Below are 26266 nucleotides of genomic sequence, written 5' to 3'. Positions count from 1 at the left end.
CTCGCATTTATATATTTTTTTTATTTTTAACTTAAAAAATTGAAATGTGGACGGAAGCTATATGAGAATGGAGCCGATTGACTGACAGTAATGACGTTTATCTAGCATTTTCGGTTTCGTTTTTTTCAACGTAATGCCCTATAAACTTTTACTTTTTTAGAATTTAGAAGTCATTTTTAGTTTAAAAATATGTCATAAAAAAAATTATGGTTTTTCATGTCCAACTACGCCATTGAGGGGTGCGTATTATGCACAATTTTAGGTCGGAATTATAAGGAAAAATACCGATTTGTCGTTGTATTGATTAATGCTTGGATTTTTTAATACTGATAAAGTGATGTCCAGTGCATTTTCTTCTAGTAAGATCGTCTTGTTTTGCCTTTTCTTTTCATAATTAATATTTCCATTTCATTCAAATCGCGGTTTTAGATTTTCCAGGCTCCTTACATCAATATTCCCTCTATTAGGAAATCCTTGCGCTTAAATCCGATATATTAATAAACAATTTCTATCACCTGAACCAATTACATTAAACATGCTAGTAAGTTCTTGCTTAGTACACTCCATCTCGATGGCCAGTTTTAAAATAAACAGACTTCGAAGAAAAAAAAACATAAATAAGTTGCTAAACACTCAGACACTTAGCCATGAATGCAGGTTTTCCTGGAATAATAAATAATTCCATTAACTCTTATCATAAATATGACATTATTTTATTCAAAAATCAAGAAAATGGATGTTGATTATCATCTTTGGCACCCTGTATCTCAGTTATTTTCAACTTTTGGTATAACATAAATTTAGCTACATTGCATTATTTTTATGTCATAAATCCATCGTTGCTCTGTGTCCCATTACTTAAGACTCACCCTGTATATCCCCTTAATTGATTTTTATGGAATCACAAATAAGCTCATAAGAGTCCGAGGGGCTCATAAATGGACACCCTGTATATGTCCCCAGCGCTAAATAATTTATTTTTTAGATGGGTAAAAATTGTTTGGCCAAAATCGCGATAAAAAATATACTTGATAAATATTATTAAAAAAAATGCCACTCGAATTTTTCCGCATTTTGGGATTTTAAGCTCGTAAATTTTCATGACGACTTCGCATAGAAATACTCAATGCATATTCAAAAAATTATTCACCACTATTCGTATAACTGTTCACAATTTTAATGAATGCAGCTGATTATTTACGGGTTACAACACATGGGAAAAATTTCTACAACTCATGACATCTGTTGCTTCTAAACATGCGATTAATAAGAGATCATACAACTGTTGATTTCGGCCCAGTTATATCATTATAATTTGGACTTGACGTTAAGGCCTCATCAACATAATGGGTTAGTTATCGGCTCGTTCGTGCAAAATATCTTACCATTGGTATATTGTAACAATTGAAGCTTCAACGTTTTTATTTCCGCAGTCAACCTCTCAACTTCTAATCGATTTTCCTCCTCTCTTTGTTGCAATAGCTGATGAAGAGATGAGCTAATATCGGATGCAGAAAGTAGGGAGGAGTCTTGTTGAGGCAATCTCGAAGGCAGTTCCTTGCTAATTGAGAGAAACGGGATCCCTGAAAGAGGAATAAACTAGATAAAAATCGAATTAAGCTAGGGTTAATTTTGCGCCATTCTTGAAAACTTTTTGAAAACAAAACTTGTCTTAGCCCTTGAACGATCCATTAGACGCCTACTGGAACTTCTAAATTAATTTGGCGATTTTCCTTTATTCCTTGTCCTTTTTATTCGTTAGAGGGCATGCAATTTCCTCCGACAAAAATTGAAAATAATTCCTTCGGCAGTTAATTAGCGCAGCATTCAGTTCGGTTCCTTTCAGTTCCGAAGAAATATCATAATGGTTAGGGGAATTTATTACATTCTTATCATTATTCTTGTCGGTGTTTGTTTTAATCCCACAATTGTTTTGAAATTGTATACCCCCAACACCCACTTCTTTGATCTCGGTGAATTACACTTAAGCCGCTGTAAGTAAATTTTAAAAAGGACCTTAAGTTTTGTTAAATAAAGTAAAATCATTTCTTCTACAAAGTAGCTATAATACTGGAATTTTATGAGGAATTCCAGGAGGAATAAAAGAATCCTCTTCCCGAAAGAGCTAAGCAAACAAACAGTAATAAAATATGAGAATTTAAGTCGAGCCGGTAAAGAAAAATAAAAGAATAGGAGCTCTATAGACAATGTCCCGGCACCTGTAGGGACTCTAAATTAATTTGGCGTCCCTCTCCTGTTTGTTCCCATTTACGCCATGTCCTCGGGGAAAACGGGCAAACGTTGTAAAGAGAAGGCAAATATTGCGAAACTTGATTTAACGTTAACAGCAAGAGGCTGCATTTTGAATGAGGATGCATACGGTGTGATTTCCAACGTCATGTCAAATCATGACTAGAACAACTTTTGGACATTCCGAGAATAACGGGAAAAATATCCTCAAAATTGAACTGGACAGCACATAAACGCAACTCTACATTAGACCGGGGGAAAGGTTTTTGAGCACGTAGCAGAAAAACAGACAAAGGGAAAACATAAATTATAATAAAAGGAAAGGAAAGGAAAGGAAAGGAAAGGAAAGATAAGAAGAATAAAAGATAAAATCTGTATACGACAAACTCAAAATAGAGGAAATATATGTGAGGAACAACTAAACATCGAATTTAAAGGAATACTAATAAAAATAAAAACAAAAATATTTCGTTTTTTCTCCCTAAGTAAGGTAAAAGATGCTCTAGGGAGCCTCGAAAATGACGTCTAACAAATGAGGAAAATTACCTATCAACTCGAAACTGAAACCAAAGGTTTTAACTTAAATATCCAAAGTTCATTAGCCCTGAACTAACCACAATTGGATCATGTGCAACTTTCCAAGTTTCTTGTCCAAGTTCAATCGGTTCGTAGAAAATTTCAAGAATTTCTAACTACTTTGAGGTCATGTTTGGCACTTCACCTAGGTTACTTAAGGTGTATTATAAATTTTATTGCAAACTTGATACTAGTTTAATGACTGTTTCCTAAAGTCGAAAATGAGTGACGTACACGGAATTATTAAAATTTGCTGTTCATTATTAGGACCTGGAAAAAACGCGAACAAAAACAAAAACAAAATTTGAACAAACTTGGGTATTTCTGTATCGAACAAAATCGTGAATGTCTTGACCAACATTGTTTTAACCCTCCTTTCCCATTCGAAAACGTATTTTGGCTCCTAGATGGCCATAATGGAGCAATACGAATTATGCAACGAAATTTTCTAAAATTAGGGGCGAGGTGAGGGGGGTATCACCTCAAAACAACAAAACCAGGGGTCTTTAAGACGGAATTTTTGGAGCTGTCGTAGTTTTTTCAATTTTGTCAAAACATTAAAGATATAATGCCCTAATGTGAACTTAATTGAGGACACCGTCTCTAAATAAACTTTACCAATTTTGAGGATCACCCTGGATACAAATAAAAACAGTTTTGTTCTAACGCCCCATGACTAGACAGTTCCGGAAAAAGTTCTTACAGTGTCATTAAATTACTAATTATCTAATTGCTTTCTATTGTAATAAGACGCTTTGGTGATGAGTAGCTATTATTTTCATTCAAAAAAATTCAAGGAAAATGTAGATTTCTAGACACCTGTGAACATATCAATGTTAAAACATACCCCAATTTTTTTTACTCATCAAGTACAAAGAAAACATCTCAGGATTAGACAACTTTTTTGACTCATTTGTTATCGAATTACAAACAAAAAATAATAAGAGTTATTTAGAATTATAATCTTATTAAGTAGGTTTTTAAGAATAGCCCTCGAGATATGGTACAGTATTTCCACTTTAACTTGACGTGTATATTCGATAATCTTAAGCAAAGATGTGAGATCATCCTGGACTCTGGTCTTGGCTTTGCTCTTTTTGTTTTGAATCCATACCATATACAGGGTGTCCATTTAACAATCCCTCGGACTCCCGTGAGTTTATTTGTGATTTCATAAAAAAAATCAATTATGGGGTTACATTAGGCTCATGAAGGTACATTTTAAAATTAGTGACTTCCTTACAGAGTGTCCCAAAAAAACGTGACGTCATAAAGTGTCATTTTTTTAAATGGGACCACTCACATTTTATTCACACGATAGAATTCTCTTTTGAAACTGTGTTAGTTCTTAGATTTTTTTGCCTTAGATGCACTAGCTCCGACGTTTTAAAAGATTTTTTTTTGCATTTGCAGTACCTCATGAAAAAAATGAATATCACAGTTAGCTTAAGTTAGATTTTGACAATTTCAGAAAGAATTCTCACGTAAGATCCCCTTAACAGGCACTATTACTCATTTAGTCAAAATTGCATGCAGGGTGTCCACAATGACAACTTCAATTTTCACTTTTTCAAGTTAAATTTTTTTGATTTTCTCAAATGAGACGGAGTGTTTTTTATAACGTAGAACGAAAGAACACTCAATTTCCTTCATTTTGGTATAAGATAATGGCATATTTATCTTAAGGGTTAATGGAATTATTAATTATTCCAGGAAAACTCGAACTCATGACTAAGTGCCTGAGTGTTTAGCATGCGCTACCATGGTTTGTTTCTTCGAAATCTGTTTCTTTGAAAACTGGCAATCAAAATGAAGTAAACTCAACAAGAATTTATCAGTATGATTTATGTAATTGGTTCGTGTGATGAAAATAGTTAATTAGCATCTTGGGTTTACGCGTAACGATTTCCTAATAGAAAACATGCTGATGTAAGGAGCCTCGAAAGTCTAAAGGCGCGTTCCGAACGGACAGGAAATGTTAATTATGAATAGAAAAGTCGAAAGAAAAGGGTCTTAGAAGAAGAAAATGAACTGAATTAAAAACAAAAAAATATATTAATTGCCGAAAAAAGAATATTGATTTCGTTTAGACCTTGTTATAAGGCAGACTCTAACATGAGGAAATTTAAGAAAAAATATTTGTTTATTAGATGGATAGATTGTTATTAGTTTTAAACAGAATATGCATTGCAAAACTTTGTTAGAAAAAAGTTGCCCTTGAAAGGACCTTAAAATGACTTTTTGGCCAAAAGTCACGATCTCCATGACATATCCCTCTCTTTACCGAACAACTTTTATTTGAAACTTTTTTTTATATAACGCACCGTTTTTGAGTAATCTTCAATCACAGCGTTAAACGAAATACCCCGTATATGGCAAAGCTGACAGTAACGCAGCTATCGCTCAGCGATTTTATGAGGAAAGATTTCCTTTAAGAACAGTGCTTAACGTGGAAATATTCGGTAATACATACCGTAGAATGAGTAAAATTGGCTATTTGCAGCAACAAAATCCTTCAGCGAACATATAACAACATAGCGCTGAAGTGGATGTACAAGTTTTAAATACGTTTGAGCGGAGTCCGTGCAAGCACTTGAAGAAGAAAACCCAATCCGAAGAACGAATTTTTGTCGATATATCTTACATGCCGATATTAAAGATGGGAAATTTCCCCGCAGCATATTATGGACCAATGAATCCAAATTTTCCCGTGAAAGGATTACCAATTTTCATAACTTGCGTTATTGAGCTGAAAAAAATCCATATATGAAATAAGAAATCTCGTTTCAACATAAATTTAGCCTTAACATATTCCGCCCATTATCAGAGAACAATAATGAAGTTTTAAATAATCAAATTTCTAAAAGATGGATAGAGCGAAATGAACCGATATTATGGCCTGTAAGATCTCCGGATCTGAGGCCATTTGACTAACATATTTTGGGACGAACGGAGGAATTGATACACAATGAGGAAACTCATGACCACTCAAAAAACTAATAGGGCCGTAGAAGTAATGAAGGCTGAAATAAGGTTGGAGTAACTATTATACGCGCGTGACGAAGATGTGAACGTTAAAATAGAAACGATAGTTGTTATTTCAAGCATGATATTTAACTGTAAGTAAATAGTATAATTAATACATAAATAATAATAATTACTTATTAATTTTTAATTCAACTGGCTAAATCGCCATAAGCATTTTTTTTCTTTTTTAATTAAATATCTTATACACAACGTTAAGTCCACGTTTTTTAATATCATACAGCAATCAGATAAAATTCACTATATTGTGAAAACTCTGTAGTACATGCGAAGTAGATAAATTTTTAACTAATCACATCTATGGCACTCGTTTACCTATGATCTAACTTTATTGAGAATTTTAAAAATTATGCCCATAATAAAATAAAATAAAACTAATGTACATATCCAGAAATGATATCCAATCAGGTCCCATTAGATCAATCGGACGAGATGCCTGGTAAGGTTTTATACAAAAGCTCTTTTGCCAACTTAATTACTCAAACTGGACATTAATGACAATTTAAGAACTAATGTCATCTGTATTACACTTAAATAGTAGTCTTGGTCCTTCTAGAACACAAACAGGCCATATATTCTTTGTCAGAAGAATAGTTCATGGCATAATAGCCAGCATTGACTAGTAGAATATTGTGGTGAGTCTGAATGCACGGTGGAATCAAGTTAGACATATTCCATTTTTTTATCATTAAAAGATAAAATTATACACCGAGTAGCAAAAAAAGTGGCTCACTCGATTTTTTGTTAAATTCGAAGCTTTACAACTTTTACACCAGTTATTCGAATTGAATAATTCCTTGGAAGCTTTATAGCCTGGTCCTTTGGCTATTAATGTAAATGGGAGAAAGGAATTTGTTTTATTTCTCCACGTAAGTTAATGCAAAATTTTGATTCACGTTCTTGATCATTTATTGTAATCGCTGTGCGCATGAGTATGGCAATGTGTTAAAAATCTTTGAACGTTTTTGGAAAGGGCCCTGTTTAGCAAACATTTTGTCCTCCAATTTATTGTTCTACCTTTAAAATGATCGAAATTGCGGCATTTTTACTGTAACCTTTCTTTTAACAAAAAATCCCATCCAAACCAACGTATTGGGAATAAAAAAGGCACTAACTTAACATGTTTACTGGAAAGTTGTGCTGTGAACAAAGCAAAATTTCCAAATAAAATAAATTCAGTAGCAGGTATTACCACCTCTAGCAATTCTTAGAGATCCTAAAATTCTTGCCATAGTGGAAATTAAATTTAGTCCGACTTGTCTCATATAATGTTCCATTTTTCATCTACGTATTTGTTCTCGAGTTGCCGGAGGCCAATCGCGGGAACGCACCGTGCGCCTTTATTCATCCCATAGATGTTCAATTGGGTTCATATCAGCACTTTGGGCAGGCCATTGCAATGTGCGGATACCAGTAGTTTCTAAAAAGTTTCGATACGATTCCTGCTACATGTGGTTCGACATTATCATGCATTAGGATAAAATTAGGACCAGCTTCCTCAAAATACAGTTGCATATACTACTGTAAGATGTTGTCAATATACATTCAATTGTCAATTGTCATTGACTGCCAAGGAAGGAAAACATGAAGCGGTGTACGTCCGTTCATAGAAATTCCACTCCAGACCATTACTGAACCTCCGTTAAGTTTCTGACACTATAAACAACTCTTGGTTGAGTCTTTCGCCCAATTTTCGCCACACTCGCTTTCAGCCGTCCACCGTATTGAGGCAAAACCTTGATTCATCCATGAATAATACACGGAACTATTCCTGAATGTTCCATTGTCCATAGGTTGCAACAAAGTTTCTTCGCGTTATGCAGTGCTCTGGAGATAATTTAGGACCTTTCGCAGGCCTTCTTGCTTTGAGATTTATTTCCTGAATTCGTCTACAAACAGTGTGTTTTGCTAAGTGTGGTACCTCGAACTTGTCGGAAGTTTTGTTGCACCTTCACTGCAGTGCTAAATCCATTGCGTAAAACCTGTGCTCCACAAAGCAATTGTCTCTGGGAGTTGGTTTTCGAGGGGACCAGAACCTGCTCCTCCAGTTTCTTCGTATTTTTGAACAGCTCTGAGCTGCGTGGTAAAAGGAATTTCTAACGCATATTGCGTGTCAAACGTCAAATATCGATGAAATTGTTTTTTCACACTTCTTGAATTCAGCGTTGTATTAGCAGGAATTTAATTTTTCTAAATGCAGGACTCCAACAAAAATGCTGTGATCGTGACAATTTTGAAGATAAAACTATGAATTGGAAAACAAAATGTTTATTAAAAACGGAACTTTCCGACAAAGTTTAACAAATTTTAACACAAGTGCTGTATTCATGCCCAGAGTGAATAAAAAAATAAAAACGAATAGGAATGTAAATTTTTCCGTTAACTTCCATAAGGAAAGAAACAAAATGCGTTTCTTCCAATAACATTAATAGTTAACGAGCCATAAAACGTCGAAAAAATGATTGAGTTCGACAAACTGTTAGAAAAGTTGTAAAACTCCGAATGTGACGAAAAAATCGGGCACTTTTTTTGAAACTCATTATATGTTTATTTAAGTTTAGTGGTAAAAAAATTTGGGCAAAAACTTTAAACAGTTTTCAACTTCATTGGCAAAGTTCGTTCAACTTTGCCAAGAGAATGACTCCTTGATAAAAATTCTCATCCCCTTTTATGTAATATTTACTACTTCACTAAATTCACTTTATTCTTCCGTAAATAAATCACTCCCTCGTTAAAAATTTACTGAATCCTCGCAAAAATTGTGTCAACTATCAGACAAGACTCGAAGTTTTGCCTGACCTTATTGACGAGATTCACATTGTCTGCAATACCTTCTTCGCCTGCGTCCACAATTCCAATAGTAGCTTGCGAGTGCAGGCACTCAAGCTGTCGGCTTTCGCCCTGACATCTTCCGGAAGAAGATTCAACTGCTTAAGATGGCCCTAAGTTAAACCAAGATGACGTCAATTTCGGTGACTGCATATTGACCAATAACAGTCGGCACATCTGCGAAGGCCTCATCAGTCTTATTTCTTTCAGTGGCGATGCAATCAATGGCGTGCACTGCATCAGAAGGAAGCTTCGTCTTTGAGCTGATCGATACCATCCAGGAATATAATGATGAAGTCTTTGCCCAACTGGACAACAAAGCCGATGATGCTGGCAATAATTAGTTTTTGATTTTTTCGAATTTGTCTACTAAATTGTTGGCATCATCCATGAAATACCCGTCACGTTTAGATTAAAACTAAAGACGATCTCTTCAATGCTGTCCCCTTTGATTTCACTACCCTACAAGCACAGGTGTGTTCTGTTGGGACTTGAAAGGTATCCAGGTCTGATATACTTACATCAGCAGTAGAGAAATTAAAGACTAACAGGAAACCTAGAATTTGGAATTCGATCGCAAAGCGACCTGAGCTGCATAAGTTCAGATCGTCAACCTGAACTAGTCTGAGCTGTATGAGCTCGGGTCGTTAATAATGCGAGTGAAGTGAATGCGAATCAGAAATTACGTGCAGAATGTATATACATTATGTTTATTTTAAAAAACCTTTATACCGCTTTTGACACCTTATCACATACATGTGGTGTCTAAAGTGGGCAAAACAGATTTTAGCAAATCTAAAGCTTGGTGCAAAAACTTCTTTCGCAATTATCGTTTATTTTTAATCTACTGAAGTGATTAATAAAATCTAATTGAGGAAGCATTAGTAATTACTACTCTCGTTGCTAAGAAAACCATCCTCTAGTGTAAAAACACTTGAGACATTTGTTTATAGATTTACAAATGATAAAACGGAAATATAATACGTATGAATTCAAATTTCGAAGATACTTTTCTCTTATCTATCATTTGGAGTATACGCATCATTAACCTTCAGAACGAAGTTGGATTTTGCTTTACTCTTAACGTCCACTCTTCCTTTCACTAATCTCAGTATTCAAACTGATCCGTATTACTAATGATCAATGAATGCAAATTCCAGGCTGTTGAAATTAACGATGAAGATACCAAACAAACCATCGCGAAAACTTCTTAATTCCACACTCATTATCATCTGTGATGTACTAGACTGATAAGGACTTGACACAATTCATCAAAGATAGTTAAAGCATAGTTATGCAATTTGTGATCGCCCATACAGTGTGTGCATATCAGTATCGAATAAATTCAATTAAAAATCAGGTGTTGGCTTTTGGAAAAAACGCTCGGACATGTCGATTTTTACTTTTCGTTTGCGGCTTTTTTTATGGCAAATACATGTATACAGGGTGGCCCAAAAAGAAGTTACGACCACCAACTTCATTTTTTCAAATAGAAATACTTATTTTTTTATTTCATTTTTGAAATCTGCATCGAATTCTAAGTATGTTTTACGTGGTATGTCCTATACCTAAACTGAACAGTTATCGAGAAATTTGCGTCTGAACATATCAGTAACCAAGACGATAATTGCAGCAACTATCAGTAGATTTTCACAAAACATAATACTTAGTAAGTAGCAACTTTAAGTATTTCTTAATTTAATCGTTCAAATTGAAACCGTTTTTGCACCTGGCAGTAGTCCAAACGGTGGATAAATTCATACTGAACCACATTTATTGTTTTTGGACTAACGTTAGCGCATCCTCTTCTGATTTCAGTTTTTAAGTCGTCGATCGTTTCAGATCTAGTTCTGTACAGAACATTTTTTAAATGGCCTCACAAAAAAAAGTCTAAAGGATTAAGGTCCCGAGACCTTGGTGGCCATTCCATAGATCGACGCTTTGCGATAGATCTGTTGAAGAAAAAAAATCGTTAAGATGTGACCTAACCTGATGCGGTGGTGCACCATCTTGCTGAAACCACAAATTTTCCTCATACTTCATTGGGTTATTAAGGACTGAGAAATAAAGTTCTTAAACTGGAGATTAGATGTTGTAAAATTCAAGGTATTTTGAATCGTTGAAAGTTTATTCAAAAAGGTAGGACCCAATGACCTTATTTTTGACCATGCCTGCCCAAACATGAATTTTTTCATGATATTGAGTATGATGTTCTCTCATCCATCTGGAATTTTCCTTTACGCAATAGCGGCAGTTTTGTTTATTAACTGCCCGGGTTAATGTAAAAAATGATTAATATGAAAATATAATACTTTCAAATTGGCGAGGGAAATTAAGGCTTAAGGCACATATCCATTAGGATTCGGCGTAATTGCATTCGTCGGTCTGCATCGTCTTCATTTGAGTCATGTACAAGAAGTATTTTATGCGGATGTCGCTTTTCTGATTTTAAAACTTTATGTACAAGTCAAGTAGGAATATCGTAATCGCGACTAACTTACCGAATGCTCTATGTGAATTTTCTTGTACAGCTAGTAAAACATTTAGTTTTATCCTCATTGATCGCAGAACGGCCAGCCTTCAGCTATATCTTCCACCGAACCAGTATGTCAAAACTTTCTTTCAATTTTGCAAATTGCCGATTGGTTTATGCGTTTATCCGGATATATGTTATTACACACGGATATATATATTAACACACACCTCTTGTTGCGTTCGTACTCTATCATCATATCCAATCATCATAAGAAGTTCAATTCTGTGTGTTATGGATCAACGCATTGTGATATAGCTTTTAATTGAAAATAAGCCTTTCTAAAGTCAAATCAAAACTGACAACATGCAAATTCGAATATTATTGGAATGTTGTGAATGATATGAATAAAATGCTTTTTCTGCGGAAATAAATGAACAACCTACCAAATAAATCGTCGTCTTTGTCTTGGTTCAGGTGTAAATTTCTCGACAACTGTTGAGTTTAGATATAGGACATACCACATAAAATACAATTAGAATTCGATGCAGAATTCAAAAATGAAATAAAAAATGTCCATTTCTATTTAAAAAAAAATGAAGTTGGTGATCGTAACTTGTTTTTGGGTCACCCTGTATACATGTACTTATCTTTAAAAAAAACCGCAACGAAAAATAAAAATCGACGTGTCCGGGCGTTTTCCTAAAAAAACAAACATCTAATTTTTAATTTAATTTATTCTATTCTTTATGTACACACTGTATAATTATACGAACAAAATATTCAAATATGCTCATGTACGATGGTCTGAAACAACTAAGAAGTGAACTTTTACTAGAGACAAATGAGGTAATGGATGGTAATGGTGGAAACTTTTGACGAAGTTTCCACAGTTCTCAACGAATGTAATATGCCTGAGGCAGATATTGTTTTGATGGAACTTAGAGTAGTTTTGAACGTGTTGTGATGTGTCAATCAACATGACCTCAAAGCTGCAGTGGACAAATTGAAAAGCTCTATATTAGCTGATAGTATTTTCCTAGTTAATTCTATTGCATCTTTTGCTGAGAAAGAAGATAAAATGAGTGTTACATAAAAACGCAACGTTTGAATTTGAAATAAAACACGGTGCGTTGCGACAAAACACTGAAATCTTTATTGATATATATTATAAACATTTGAGAATTAAGTATGAAATAACACGTCCGATAAATGGCCGTCGCGGCTTTGATTGCACAAACGCACACTTTTGACGGATTTTTAAACTCCTTTGTATAAATGTGGCGGCATTTGTTTGATACAACGCTCAATTTCGGCCTTTAATGCTTGTGTGGTCTTAGGTTTATTGGCATAAACATGAGAGTTCAAAAAACCTCAACGAAAAAAGTCAATAGGTTTCAGGTCATATGATCGCGGAGGCCTGTTCTCATCGCCATGATACAGAGACGAACCGTCCAAAAAAACTTTTTTATAAGACCCCCAATGTTTGACGGGCGGTATGACGCGTGTCACCATCGTGCCGAAACCATATGTCGCCAAGAGCAATATCTTGTACTTTGAGGCATCAACCAGTGAGTAAGGATGTCGCTATAACATTCGCCATTTATCGTTACTGCATTACCTTACTAATTTTCAAAGAACCATGATCCATTGGTCCCACCAACACGCTAAGTAGTGACATAACTGAGATGCAGATGATTCTCATGAATCAATCTTGGATTTTCTCAGCACCGAAAGTGGCAATTTTGTTTGTTTACGAAGTCATCGATGTGAAAACGAGCCTCGTTCCTAAAGATAATTTTTCCTACAAAATCCGCATTCGTTTCTTTCTATTCAATCAAATAAGTGAACCCTCTTCGTTCTGCATGGTCTGTAGGCAAAAGTTGTTGAATCAGTTGAATTTTGTAGAGGGAGTAAGGATACCCCCCCCCCCTTTCTGAAGTAATGCTTAACGGCGGTTCCGGGGAAGATCTAGGGTAAAGAGGGGAGGTTTTTGGTGGGTAGGCGCCCCACTCTGGGGTGAACCCCACATAACCACTGGCGATAGAACATCAGGAAGTGGTACCTACGAGGGTTTTCCTTCCCTATATAAAAAAAAAAGTTGATTTTTGTAAGGATGAAGATATAAATCTTTAGTGAGAATTCGATGAAGATTGTCTGGTGAAATGTTCAATTCTTCTGCACGTCAACAAATTGAGGTCCGTGGATTTTCCTTCACGCTCTGGCGAACTGCAGTAATATTTTCTTCTGAAAGGCCATTACGAGATCGTTTTGTGTCTTTCATATCAATCACTAAATCAAAAGTTTCAAATTTATAGATGATTTTTTTTTACAGTTGATGAAGTATGAGCACTGTTCCTACCAAAAATTGAACGCACTTTTTCCTTTGCCGCTTTTGCAAGATTGGACCACATCTATCTTCTTTCGACCTGGCACGCGTATTCACTCATTAAAAAATTACAACCAAAATGGCGCAAAATTAAAATCTTTCATTCTTACTGTCATATTCTTTAGTTAGCAAACTCATGGAAGAGTTCCTTCATCTCCTATAAGAGACATGGTTCTGGAGAAAACTCAGGAAAGCTTTAACGAAACACCGATCCGTATTGCAGGCCTTAGCTAAGAGCAACAATAGCTGTGCTTAATGCAATTTTACAGTACATTATTCTTCCATAACTACAAACTTACAAGCGATATCTTAAGGTTTCGGCAATAGTTATATGACTAATTGATACACCAATGCACTGCTAAATTTTCAGTGATCAGAGACAAATAGAATAACACATGTAAGCCATGGAATATTCAGAGTAGTATGGTAAAAATATTGTACACACAATAATGAGCTCTTCTACTAATTGAAAGTATGATCATAAAACGCACTATTCCATACAGGACATTTCAAATTCGACCCTGACCACTGGGATCTCGGGAACTAGAGCGAATACGAAGAAGTTTAAGGGGGAACAAAATTGCATAATTTAACGCTTGACAAAATATAATTTTCAAAATTTGATTTTCCCAGTATTTGCGAAGGTAGCCAAAAAAAAAACACGAAAAATTGGAGACTTTGTCTATATTTTTTAGCTTTTTCTGAAAATCAGGCCAAAAACCACAGGCACATTTTCATTGCTGCTTCTTCTCAGCTACACGAGGACATTTTCAGATTTGCCATCCGACGTTTGGTCTTTGGGCTACCATCATCAGGTTCAATTTTTCTAATGGGCACCACATTGGATTTTGCGACAGAAAAATAGCCGGGTGGAAAATTTGAAAGCGCCATCGTGTACCTAAAAAAAGGTGGCAGCGATAATATATTTAAACTTCGAATTTCCTCTAGTTTCCGCGATGTCGATGCTGAGTGTCGAAATTGAAATATAATATATACAATCAAATTTCACGCATGTAATTTCTATGGAAACTTCAAGTTCTCGTTAGTTTTGTCTAACACTTCTTGTAGTCCATGCGAACAAGTACTCAGCTGGTCCAGGCGTCCTTTTTGTGATACGGACACTTTAACATTCACACACGCAATTAGGTGCTGTTGAGTACCTCGAAATGTTATCAAAGTGGTCCTCAAGAGTTATATTTAGATGAAAGCGGGGCAAACATGTACAAATAATAAAAAAGTGTTCTTAAAATAAGGCTAAATGTTCGTGTTTTTAAGTATTTTAAAGATTACATTTATTAAGAAGAAATACCGCGCGGCTTTAAATTACCCCCCCCCCCCCCTTAGGCAGCTTTTTAATGATTCTTTAAAACTCTAAAGCAGCATTTAATTGGACAAAAAGTATTATCTTTTGACGTCTATTTACTTTTTTAAATGTTGGCTACGGCAACGGTTGCGCAAAATGACCGATTTTAAAAAATCGAACCATAGGTCAAGTGTGACCTCAAATTAAAGGTCTTTCAAAATTACTCTCAATTATGTATTGCGGGTTAAAATCTGTTGATTAGTTTTTGAGAAAAACAGCTTTAAAGTTGGTAAAAATTCGATACAAACTCATTTAAATACAACGCAAACGATGAAAAAACTTGTTTGTTGATAAGAAATTGCATTTTTATTATTTTTGTTGTTAATAAAAGACTATTTATGAGTACAAAAGCGATTTTTTTGTCAATGGCTATTCTCGAGTGTTTTAGGCGTTCTTTGGGTTGTGAGACCGTTTGCTATTAGTGTTGGGAAATCTATTTAATTTGACGATTTGAGAGTTGATTTTTGGAGGTATTCAGTGTTCATCTTCAGGTACAGGAATCGTGTTATTGACATTAGCGTCTGAAGTCTTTCGACCGATTTCTCAGTCATTTCGTGATGTGAGATAAGTATAGTTTTTTCAGCGAATTACAATGTAAATGTTATTTTGTCGAAATGTTTTTTGTTCTTTAAGTCGTAACAGTATATTTCATGGCAGTACACATTATACACCAAGATTGCAAGCGGCAATCCCTGAGAGAGCCGTTCTTCAAAACAAAATAGCACAGAAAGGGCAATGCTTCCAGTTGTCTGTTTTCCAGTCGGTTTTGGATAATATAAAATAAGTGTTTTGGCGGTTGAACTTTGCCAAACTTGTATAATAGACCACTTTCCCAGACGAGGTCAAATGTTTTATTAATACCATAAAAAAACTTACTGACCTACCTTTTAAAGGTAAACTTTTTTAGTGTTGCTTCTGTGCTACTCGTCAAAACGAAAAATGGGTCAACTCTCGAGAGTTTAAAGCCACATTGATGTATTCGTATACAGGGTGTCTGGAAATAGCGTCGAAACATTTTGGAAGGTTATTGTAGAGATTAAAATAATTTTTATAAAATATACCCCAAAAAACTGCTCGTTAAAGGGGTTAGAACCTCTTAAAGGGGAACTTTGAAGATGAATTTTTTGTAATATTTTCGAAACGAATTAGAGGAGTGCATTAAGATGCACAGAGCTAATTTCCAACATTTGTTGTAAATAAGTGATAAAACCTTTTTAATGTTAGTCTTATTATTGTTGGCTAATAAAAAATATCTTTTAGAAGGGTGCCTTGTATGTTTAAGTGGATATTGGTGTCCATGTAATCGTGCATTGGTTTATAAAAACTAATTTTTCTAGAAAACCGTCTATACTTACGAGACAAAATAAGAGGGCTTTTTTAATTAAAAATATTTACGTTTATTATGTAATTAAATTTAAAAAATTAAGAAATATGACAAGCAAAAACGTTAACGCTACATTTACGTAGGAGCCCCCTACATGTGACGTCCCTGATTAAAATCCACAATTGTTAGCACAAAAAGTTTTCTGACTTCAACTTGTGAAAGTACACTGCATGTCATACTTTTAGCGTAAATCGTTTCTAAAACAGCATAAAACATCTTCAAAGTTTTTTAGGTTCGAAGCTCATTGAGAAAAACATTTTTGGATAATTTTAGAAAAGTATTTTTTATTTTTTTATTATTTTACCCCTTAGAGTCACCTCCCAAAATATTCGAAATTATTTTAGGACACCCTATATGTAGTTTAATCAGTTCCTTTAATATCTTTATAATTTTGTATTCAAAAAATTTTCTTAGCACCTGCAGTACTGTAATAAGTCTGGAGCTTTCCGGTGGGCTTTTCTATTGTCCAGTGCATTCCGATAGATTTTTTACACGTTTATGATATTGTATTAATTTTAATTTTTAATTTTTCTTTTGCCAGTGCCGTAGTTTTATATGAACGAGTCCTTCATCGCATTCTGCGCGTGTGTGTTGTGTTTAACGCTTTATTAATATCGTTATCGTACTGATCATTAACCACATTCTAGTTATGATAATCAAATTTAAGCTCTGTTGAAGTATTAAATGTCCTCTGAAAGTGCATGGCAAATGCGTCATTTGTATCTTTATCTGTATAAGATTCTGTTCTGTCCTCATCGATTAAACAATGGTATTTGTTTTTTTTGCACTCTGATATTTTTTTCCCTTTTTGCTAGTCGACTTTCCTGTATCTTATACAATTTCTTGATATAAACCAACCATCTGTCCTGTCGATATTGAACTATCAACCAACCATATTTTTTGCTGAGACTCTTAAATATTTTTTAATTACTATCTAGTGGATAAGCATTGAGAGGAATAAAAATTTTCAAAATCGTCTCATTACTCTGGGAGTAAACCGCGATGGCTTCCGACTCCATGGTATGTTTTATAAGATGGTGGTTACCACGATATTAATATCATAGGTGCGGGATTTTTTGTGAAACTATGTCAATAAATAATTAACTAATACCTTGTATACCTATTTGGTATGTAGTGCGGTGTTGGGAGATGATTTAGAAAACCGTTTCCAGAGATAGAGTCGTTCAGATGCCTAGACTGCGGTTTCACGTACTTTCATAAGTAAACTCCCGAACTTCTGGCGAACAACCATTTGACACACCCTGAACTGGGAGATCATCACAAAAGTAGCCCGGTTAAATCATGTTAGCATATGGAAAATATTTCAGGAAAGTACGCACCCACACAAGGGCTGACATCAAAATAAGGGACGAAAAAAGCTGGATGTCGACAACCAAAATGTTGGAAAAATTACGGAAGATGGGGGGACGGAGGAGCAAAGGAGGAAGACGAAGAAAATAGGCAAATCTAAGAAAATTTTCACCTTCTTTGTGAAGTGAGGCTCACGCGGTCCTGAGAAATATTATTGGATGAAGAGAGGGAAGAAGTCTAGTCTTATGGTCATCCCAGAGGGAAGCTAACTCGACATTATGTAGCCATATAAAAATCTCTTTGTCATGCCCATAAGTCTGCAAGCAGATTCTCTAATCCTCTATAAAAGAAACTTGTTTATTAGAATATCTAAATACTAATAGTAGGTAAATAATAGTAGGTGGATAATGCACCCCGCTAACCCAATCTGCTAAAGATGGATATACGCATGTCTCACAAATCGGAATGGAAAAAGATTTTTTTTCGTTTTTGTAGATGGTAGGATACCAACTAAGCTCTCTATTGTAATACCACGCATCCATAGTACACAGGAGCAACATGAAATTTAACAGTCTTCTGTATATTACGGCCACCAAGACCAAAATGTGATTGTTCATAACGCCGATTTGACGCAACCTTCTTTGTGCAAAGCCATCAAGACATCTCCTCAGAACATTGTTTCCTCGTTATCTTGGTATAACAAGGTCGGGAGAGAGCTTGGTAAGATACTTTAAATACATTATGTACTTCAGACACAATGAATGTCTGTATAAACTCGGTAATCTAAAAACAGGTTTAGCATTGTCGATAAGTGATATCTACAACATTTACTCTTTAAAATGTTTCAATACCCCAGTTAGAGATATTCTCTTGTGTTTTTGAGTGAAAAATATATTTATCAATCTTAAGCACTTGCAGCTATGTTCTAGAGTCCTACAAGAATTTTTAAAGATAAAGAGGGAGGAATCTACCAAAAAGTTCAATAACAAAGTGACCAAATGCCAACGTCGTAATTCTTTACGGTATGTTCTTGGCATGTTAAAGAACTTTACGAGGGTCAGCTCTAGTGGCAAAAGTACATCTTTAGGTTTACTTTCTACGGCTATTTTCTCTGTCAATTGCTAAATTTACGAATTTCATGACGGTCCTCATCTCGGACGTTCAACCACGAACATTTTTAATATAATCTAACCTATTTTTGGTATCACTAAACTGACTTTATCTCTGGTATCACAATACCGTGCCGAAACTAACAAATAATACAGATCCCTTTTCGAGCTATTATACAGAGTGTCCCAGATCAAAGTGCAAATATTTTAACCATGGTTTCTACTAATGAAATTAACAAACACGTATTTTTTCTTTTTGTCCAAAAGTCCGCCGTTTAAGTTCTAGAGATCTTTGGATGTGGGGCCCCATATGGAAAAAATAATTTGTGTTGAAAGTTGATTGCCCAATTCAAAGAAGTAATACCATTTTTTACGAACGTTGTCACATGCTAAACCCTAAATGCGCTGTTGCCTCAGAACTTAGTGATATGACTTCCCCTCAGGGAATTGTATAAACTCTAACACTCCTAAGACTTCTCAAGGCTTCCTTTAGTAATTACTCCATAAATTCGTGTGACGTGGCAATATATTCATATCATTTAAGTAACCAAGAAAAGTACAACACACGTACACCTACTTCGGTAATTGAAGTGCAGTAATTCAAACAACAAACTGAGTATACAGTGTGCAACATTTAACCTGGAATATCGAAATATCTGGAACACGAGACATCCCATAAAGAAATGTTCTGAGGGGGAAATCTATTGGTGGAGAAATGAATTTCTCTACAGCCTCCATGTGGACGAGATGAGGATTAACTTTTTAATTTCACATGGCAACCTCCATGTTTTTTTCAGATTCAGATAAATCGGCTAAAAATAAAAGGAATTTGTCCGAAATATTTTTTTCGATTCATGTTAGAACACATCCTAATTAATTAAATTCAATTCATATCTTAAATGGAAACCTCCACTTAAAAATTTTTTTTATGGGACTAACGAAATTCTTCTTTATTGAAATACCATAAATTAACAATAAAATAGACAAATAAACCATCTACTTAAAAAAATTTTTTTGTTAATACTGATAGACGATGAAGTGTTTCACCATAGAAGAAACAATCGAAATGGTTTTGGTGTAGGGAAAAGTTGGTAGGCATGTGGAAAATACTGTCAATCTCTACACTCAGTATATTTCTGAAACACCTCAATTGCGGTCTTCTTGTTCTCATGTGATGAAAAAATTTATTAATGAAGAGATTGTAGATCAAAAGAAAAGAACTCGCCCAGCTACTATGTGTGTGGAGAAAACAATCAAATTGGAGTCTGTCGCTTTTAATCCTCTCGTGATAACAAAAGAAATATCAGAATTATTAGGAATTTCTCAAAAGAATTTATGGAAAGTGCTGAGGATTGTAAAGTTTCATCTTTATCATATCTCTCTACACCAAAAGCTTCATGATGAAGATTTTTAAAATGGTTCAAACATGTAAGCGGGCATCTGGACAGAGAAAAAATTCCCAATTTTTCCCGATGTGTATTATTCTCTGACGACTCATCGCCTATAAATCATGGCACAGGTAATGATCATAACTTGCTTTCCTGGAGTGGTGAAAATCACCATCGGCTTCAACAAGTTGAGCACCAGCGGCCTCGTCCTGTCAACGTATAATGTGGAATCATTAGCAATAAAGTTATCAGCTCTCACATAATTGAAGGCATCTTGAATGATGAAATGTACCGAAATATTTCGAAAAAGGAACTGTCTATTTTACTGCAGAATTTAAATTTAAAAATGGGTCAAAACATGTAATTTAAACATGCCGATTTTCCAGCTCATTATTCTGCGGTGACACCAAAAGTTCTTAATCGTAATTTTAACGGTCGATGGATCGGCAGATTGGATTCGGTGAATTGGCCTGCTAGAATGCCAGATTTTACTTCATCGGATTTGTTTTTACGGGGATATCTCAAAGATCAGGTTTACTAAAGAAATACTAACGACACGTGAAGACATCATTCTGCGAATTTTAAACGATCGTGCCGTTGCTTCAGAAGACACAGTTTTATTTTAAACGTTTAATTTCAATAAAATCTATACAAAAATTCACGTTTGCATTCACTTTAAAGGAGATATCATCAAATTTTTCGGTAAATCATCAAAAAGAGAGAAATAGAACTTTGTTAATTACAACGTGTTCTAGCATGAACGAAAAAAAAAAATGTTTTGAACAAAATTTTCTTATTTCTAGCAGTATTATCCGCATCTGTAATAAAATGGAGGTTGCTATTTGAAATTAAAACTTAACCTCTATCTTGCCTACATGAGGTGCGGAGGGGAATCAAGTTTAGCGCCATTACATTTCCGTCTCAGAATGATTAAAGGTTGATATTAAACCTTTATTTAAAAGATGCCTAGTAATCAAGAGATTTCGATATTCCAGGTCAAATATTAGACTTTGCTTTATGATGAGTTAAATATTGCAAAAGGAAGATTGATGATTGGCTTATTGTGTACAGATAGTAGAATTATCTAATGAAAATAAATCGTGTTCTATACAGTGAAATCAAGAAACTTGCTGTAAATTCATTTAAAATTCAGACATTATTACCTATAGACCGGGATTAATGTGTATTTATGCAAGGTAAATTAGTAAAATTCTTGATTTTTGTTTATCTTTTTTATTACAAAGACCTATTCCTTTCCATACCTTCGAATACTATGGAAAATTCTTACCACATTCCACATATTATACATAGACTATGTTTATGAAGTAAGTCATTTTATTAAAAAAATATTTAAGTAACAATACACTTAAGCATAACATAATAAATAACAAGGGTGGGGGAAATTAGTATTAGAAATGTTGCAGCTAACCACCCAGCATAACCAGGAAATCTTCAAGACGACCCTTAAATTCTTGCAGAATAGAAACTAACTTCAACTAAAATGTTGTACACACAGTTTAACTATGCTACAAAGTACGTATAGCATGGTCAGAGTTTTTTCTATTATAAAATAGAAAGATAAAATGAAAAAAAAAGGTTAAATGAAAAAATCAAAATTGGCGGGCTCAAGTGTTATTCCTAAAGAAACAACGTCTGAATTTCAAATATATTTATTCCAACCTTCTTGACCTCACTGTGACACTCCACAAAATGCATATTGACTTAAAAGTTATAAAAAATCATTCTCCTCTTATAATCAGATGAAAGGTCACATGTTCTATAAATAATCCACTTCAAAAAATTATTAATTATTTGAAAAACTGGCGCTCGACTTATCTCATCCTCAAATTTGAAAGCTTCTTTCAACGTTATGCATAATTTATACGAACGATATTATACTTCCAGGAGAAAAATGTTCCTTTACGAAAATAGAAAATAGTACATATATTGTTTATTTAGAGGGAAATACAGTTTGCCTAGGAAGTATCCGGAAAAAAGAAGGCTCGATTATAATGATTCGATATATACTTTTATTACTGGAATAATAAAATTACAACAAATAATTCATTTGATTTAGTTATTCAACCTACGTCATACATTTAACTAAACGTCCAGGTACACCCGAAACCGGGTCACCGCCATAATGCTCGGTGATGGTGATCCAGGCCTGTAAAAGTGGTTAAATCGAGTTCTCCTTATTTCCCGGCCCTGCTCGTTCAACTTCAATCAGCATTATTCCCCATGTATTTTTAATGGGACGGATCTGGTGAAATTGCCGGCTATAGAATTGTTGTCAATTGGTGTTCTTGCATCCAAGCTTGAGCACAGGCGGAAGTATGACATCTTGCATTATCCTGCTCGGAACGCTCCCCCTTTGGATATAAATCATCAGCCATTTCAAGAAGAAAACCATTTAGAATGTCACAATACTGTGCACTATTAACGGTGCCATCAACTATGCAGAGAGGTGTAGCACCACGCTGAGATATTGCAGTCCAAACCATTATTTTAGCGCGAAACTTGAACGGTAACATTTTCTTTTGATAGAATTTTTAGGTGATTTTCACCAAGCTCGAAACAACTTTCGTGAGATATAAAAACATTATTAAAATTATCTCGAAAACCTCGACAAAAATCCAATCTTTGTTGTTTTTCAGAGGTGTCCTTATGGAGACTTTTTTTTTGTTTCCTTGATACGTAGTCGCGTCTTTTTGGTGACATGCAGATAGTTTCTGGACATACTTCCATTCTTCCTTGATTTCCAAATCTGTTAGCAAATTTTCGAAATTCTGAGCGCAGATTTTGTCCTTCTGCGACCGCTAAAGCGTTTAAATTGTTTCGGTTAATCTTACGAGGTCTTCCCGGAACTGATCTATGCTTTAAATATGTGCATTTTTTCGTTCTCTTTATCGCCCAGTATAGTAAACTTTTTCTATACAAATGTCCAACCTTTTTTTTTTTCTATGTGGGACATCATTTCACACATCCTAAGGCTGTTTACAATCAACAACACTTGAAGATGGAGCTGTATGCAATTGTTGCAATTTTGGCAATAGCCCATCATTGACACAACCTACTTAATGCGTTCCTGCTGTCGTATAATATTGCAACAAAGAACTATGTTAAAATTAGGAAAAATATGACATTTCGATCACTTTTTAGACGATTTATAGTACACTCAGTTCCATATGAAATGCACCATCTAGTAATAATAATAAATAAGTCCCGTAATTTTGGCAAAATAATGCTTCACAACAGAGTATCAAGCAATCAGATCAGAGTAGAAAAAAAAAAAAAGCTGATGGTTTTTTTCGACATCGACCTTGGAAATTTTTTACTCGATTAATAATTAAAAAAATCACTTTTTTGTTGCTAACCTGTGAACACGACATCCTGAAATGCTCCCAGGGAGATGGTCCCAATTTCTCCCACGTCTCGGATTTTATTAAATAGCGAATTATCGACATGAAAGAGCTTCAACTTTCTTATCGTGAAATTGCCCAAAAAATGAATAGGAACCACACCAAAATCGCGAGAACATGGACTTCGTCGTCTGAAACACAGACTCAGCAACATCGTCCAGCTGGATGTCCTGCACGCAGCAGCAACGAACGCGAAGATCGACCTCTTGCACAGATCATCGGTTTCAAGTAACAAGGTCTATTACAGTAGGTTGCACGTAAGCCTTAAACCGTCAGGTATCTACGCCAACAGCTTACAGAAGAATTTCGTCTTTTGGCCTGCATTCATACCACCCAAACCTACGGCTTCCACCAACCGCACCACACCGAGCTTCTATTTGGAATGCGTGGTGTCAACAACGAGTTGATTGGTGTCATTAGTGAAACAATATCGTTTGTAATAATGAGTTGCAACTTTGTTTGTGGATCAATGACGGTCGTAAAAGGGTCAAACGACACTGAGATGAAAAAAAATTGCAGTTTTGTAAAAGGTGCCATATATCCTTGACATCTGGTGTTAAACGCACATCACTATATTGACAATGTCCTGAAGCCAGCATTAGCCCCTTCGTGTAAACTTTACCAAATGGCATTTCCTAACAGGATAATGCAAGGCCGCTACTATGCTGCGAACACTACTAGAAGGTACCTGAAACAACCATGGTTGAAAGTGCTGCCCTGGCCTGCACGGCCACCAGACCTGTCATCTATCGAACGTCTTTAGGGCGTAATGAGTTGTCGCCTTCGAAACTTACCGAGGCCTCCAAACAATTTGAATGACTTACGACATCACCTTGAGGTAGCATGGAATGAAATACCCCAGCAGGATATTGATTGTTTGTTGCTACAAATGCTGCGAAGAGTAGACGCTTGTAATGCTGGAGGAGACGATGTCACTCATTATTAACTTTTTAATTAATAATTATTTTTTTGCTGAAACTCTGATCATTTGACACTCTGTGATGAAGCAGTATTTTGCCAAAATTATAAGACTTCATTATTATTATGGTTCTTATCACTGGATGGTGCATTTCATATGAAACTGAGAATATAGTATACAACGAGCTCAAAATGCAGAAATCGTTGATGCCAATGAATCTTCAACATTGTAATTTTTCAATCTTAAAAAAATTGATTCATCAAATTGTCTTCGGTAATATCGATTTCGGGCATAATGTCGGTGTCATTATTATTTTGAAGGGAACGTTTCAACAGTATGTGGAACATTACTTAATGGGTGTTTAAATATACAGTGTGTAACAGATCATCATACAGATATTTTAGGGGGTGGTAGTACTTCGAAATATAAGAAGAAAATGCAACATACCCGAGAACAAAAACCTACCATTTTTGATATACAGGGTGATAAAGTTCGGTTCTTTTTTAATTTTTTGTCTTTCATATGCGTAAAGATAGTGTACTAAAATGTGGTATCCCTATGTTTGTTAAGAAGCTTTAAAAGAAAATGTCAAAAGCATTGGTCAGTATATACAGAGTCTTATATTTTTCTGGATCCCATGCTATTTTTTGCCTCTTAACTTTTTATGAACGTCCTATATACATATGTCCTTCCACATTAAACTTCTTTATTTCTTTAACTTTTTGATCTCTTGCCTTATTTTCGTATCTTTCACCATTTACGAAAAATTTGCGTAAATAGCTGCCGATGCCTATTAAATATTAAGGATAAAGAACTAAGTGGCTGGGTAAGTTTAAGTTAAGCTTGAGGTTAATTTCGTTTTTTGACTTTTAATTCTGCAGCATTAGTACTTTTTTTCCTTTGATGTTTCCAAAGCGTTCTTACGTTTATTAAGCGATGATGGTGGAGCTTACCAATGAAGAGTATGCAGAGATGCATTTGACTTATGTCCATGCATGGCAATTCATATGAACCGTGCAGATTCTACACTCGTAAATATCCTAATCAGATACTTTCCTGATCCAAGAGCATTTACAATTATTCACATTTGGCTATGTCTAAATGGAATATTTAAGAAGTCAGATGGTTTGAGAAAAAAAACACATCTAACCACTAAACTCTAGAAATCAAGGAAGTCGTTCTGAATAATGTTAAATCCGACTCTGCTATGAGCAAAATAAAAATTATCGCAATATTAAACTTTTCATTCATGCAGGTCTGCAGACTTTTGAATCATAACCTGATGCATCCTTACCACGTCACAAAGGTTCAAGCTCTTCTTCCTCGACGCTTTCTTCTACGTTTGAATTTTTGTGAGTGGTTGCTACAAATGCTGCCCCAAAATATGTTTTTTGCATTTTTTTTTATGATGAAGCAAATTTTTCAAGGGACAACATACAAAATTTCCATAATTAATATTTTTGAAAAGAAAATCCGTATATAGTGCGAAAAAATCATTTTCAATTTTTTTATAAATATGTAGTCAGGAACTATTGGATATTTGATTGAACCATTTTCCCCGCCGGCAAGGTTAAATAAGGGTTTTCGAAGGGGATCTTCCAGTGTTCTTAGAAGAGATATCCCTTCTCTTGAGAAACGAAATGTGGTTCGTGCACAATGGTGCGCGAGCTCATTTTAGTCCGAAAGTAAAAGGGTTCTTAAGCCAACGTTATGTCAACTCTTGAACTGATCAAGGGGGATCTCAGCAGTGGCCTCGTGGATCTCCAGACCTGAATAGCCTAGATTTTTTTTTCGGAGCCGTCTTAAAT

The 26266-nt window shown here is 35.0% G+C and overlaps 1 protein-coding gene across 1 annotated transcript in view; it reads right to left on the bottom strand.

The window, feature by feature from the left end:
- The window catches only part of Csgalnact (Chondroitin sulfate N-acetylgalactosaminyltransferase), a 199016-nt gene that overhangs the window by 45358 nt on the left and 127392 nt on the right, over positions 1–26266 (bottom strand). The window contains exon 5 of the mRNA XM_066297031.1: positions 1386–1583. Within this exon, the coding sequence (XP_066153128.1) occupies positions 1386–1583 (198 nt within the window). The remainder of the gene's footprint in view (positions 1–1385; positions 1584–26266) is intronic.

Source organism: Euwallacea fornicatus, chromosome 27 (genome assembly GCF_040115645.1).
Source record: "Euwallacea fornicatus isolate EFF26 chromosome 27, ASM4011564v1, whole genome shotgun sequence".
Classification (NCBI taxonomy): Eukaryota; Metazoa; Arthropoda; class Insecta; order Coleoptera; family Curculionidae; genus Euwallacea; species Euwallacea fornicatus.
This window is presented reverse-complemented; position numbering and strand designations above follow the sequence as displayed.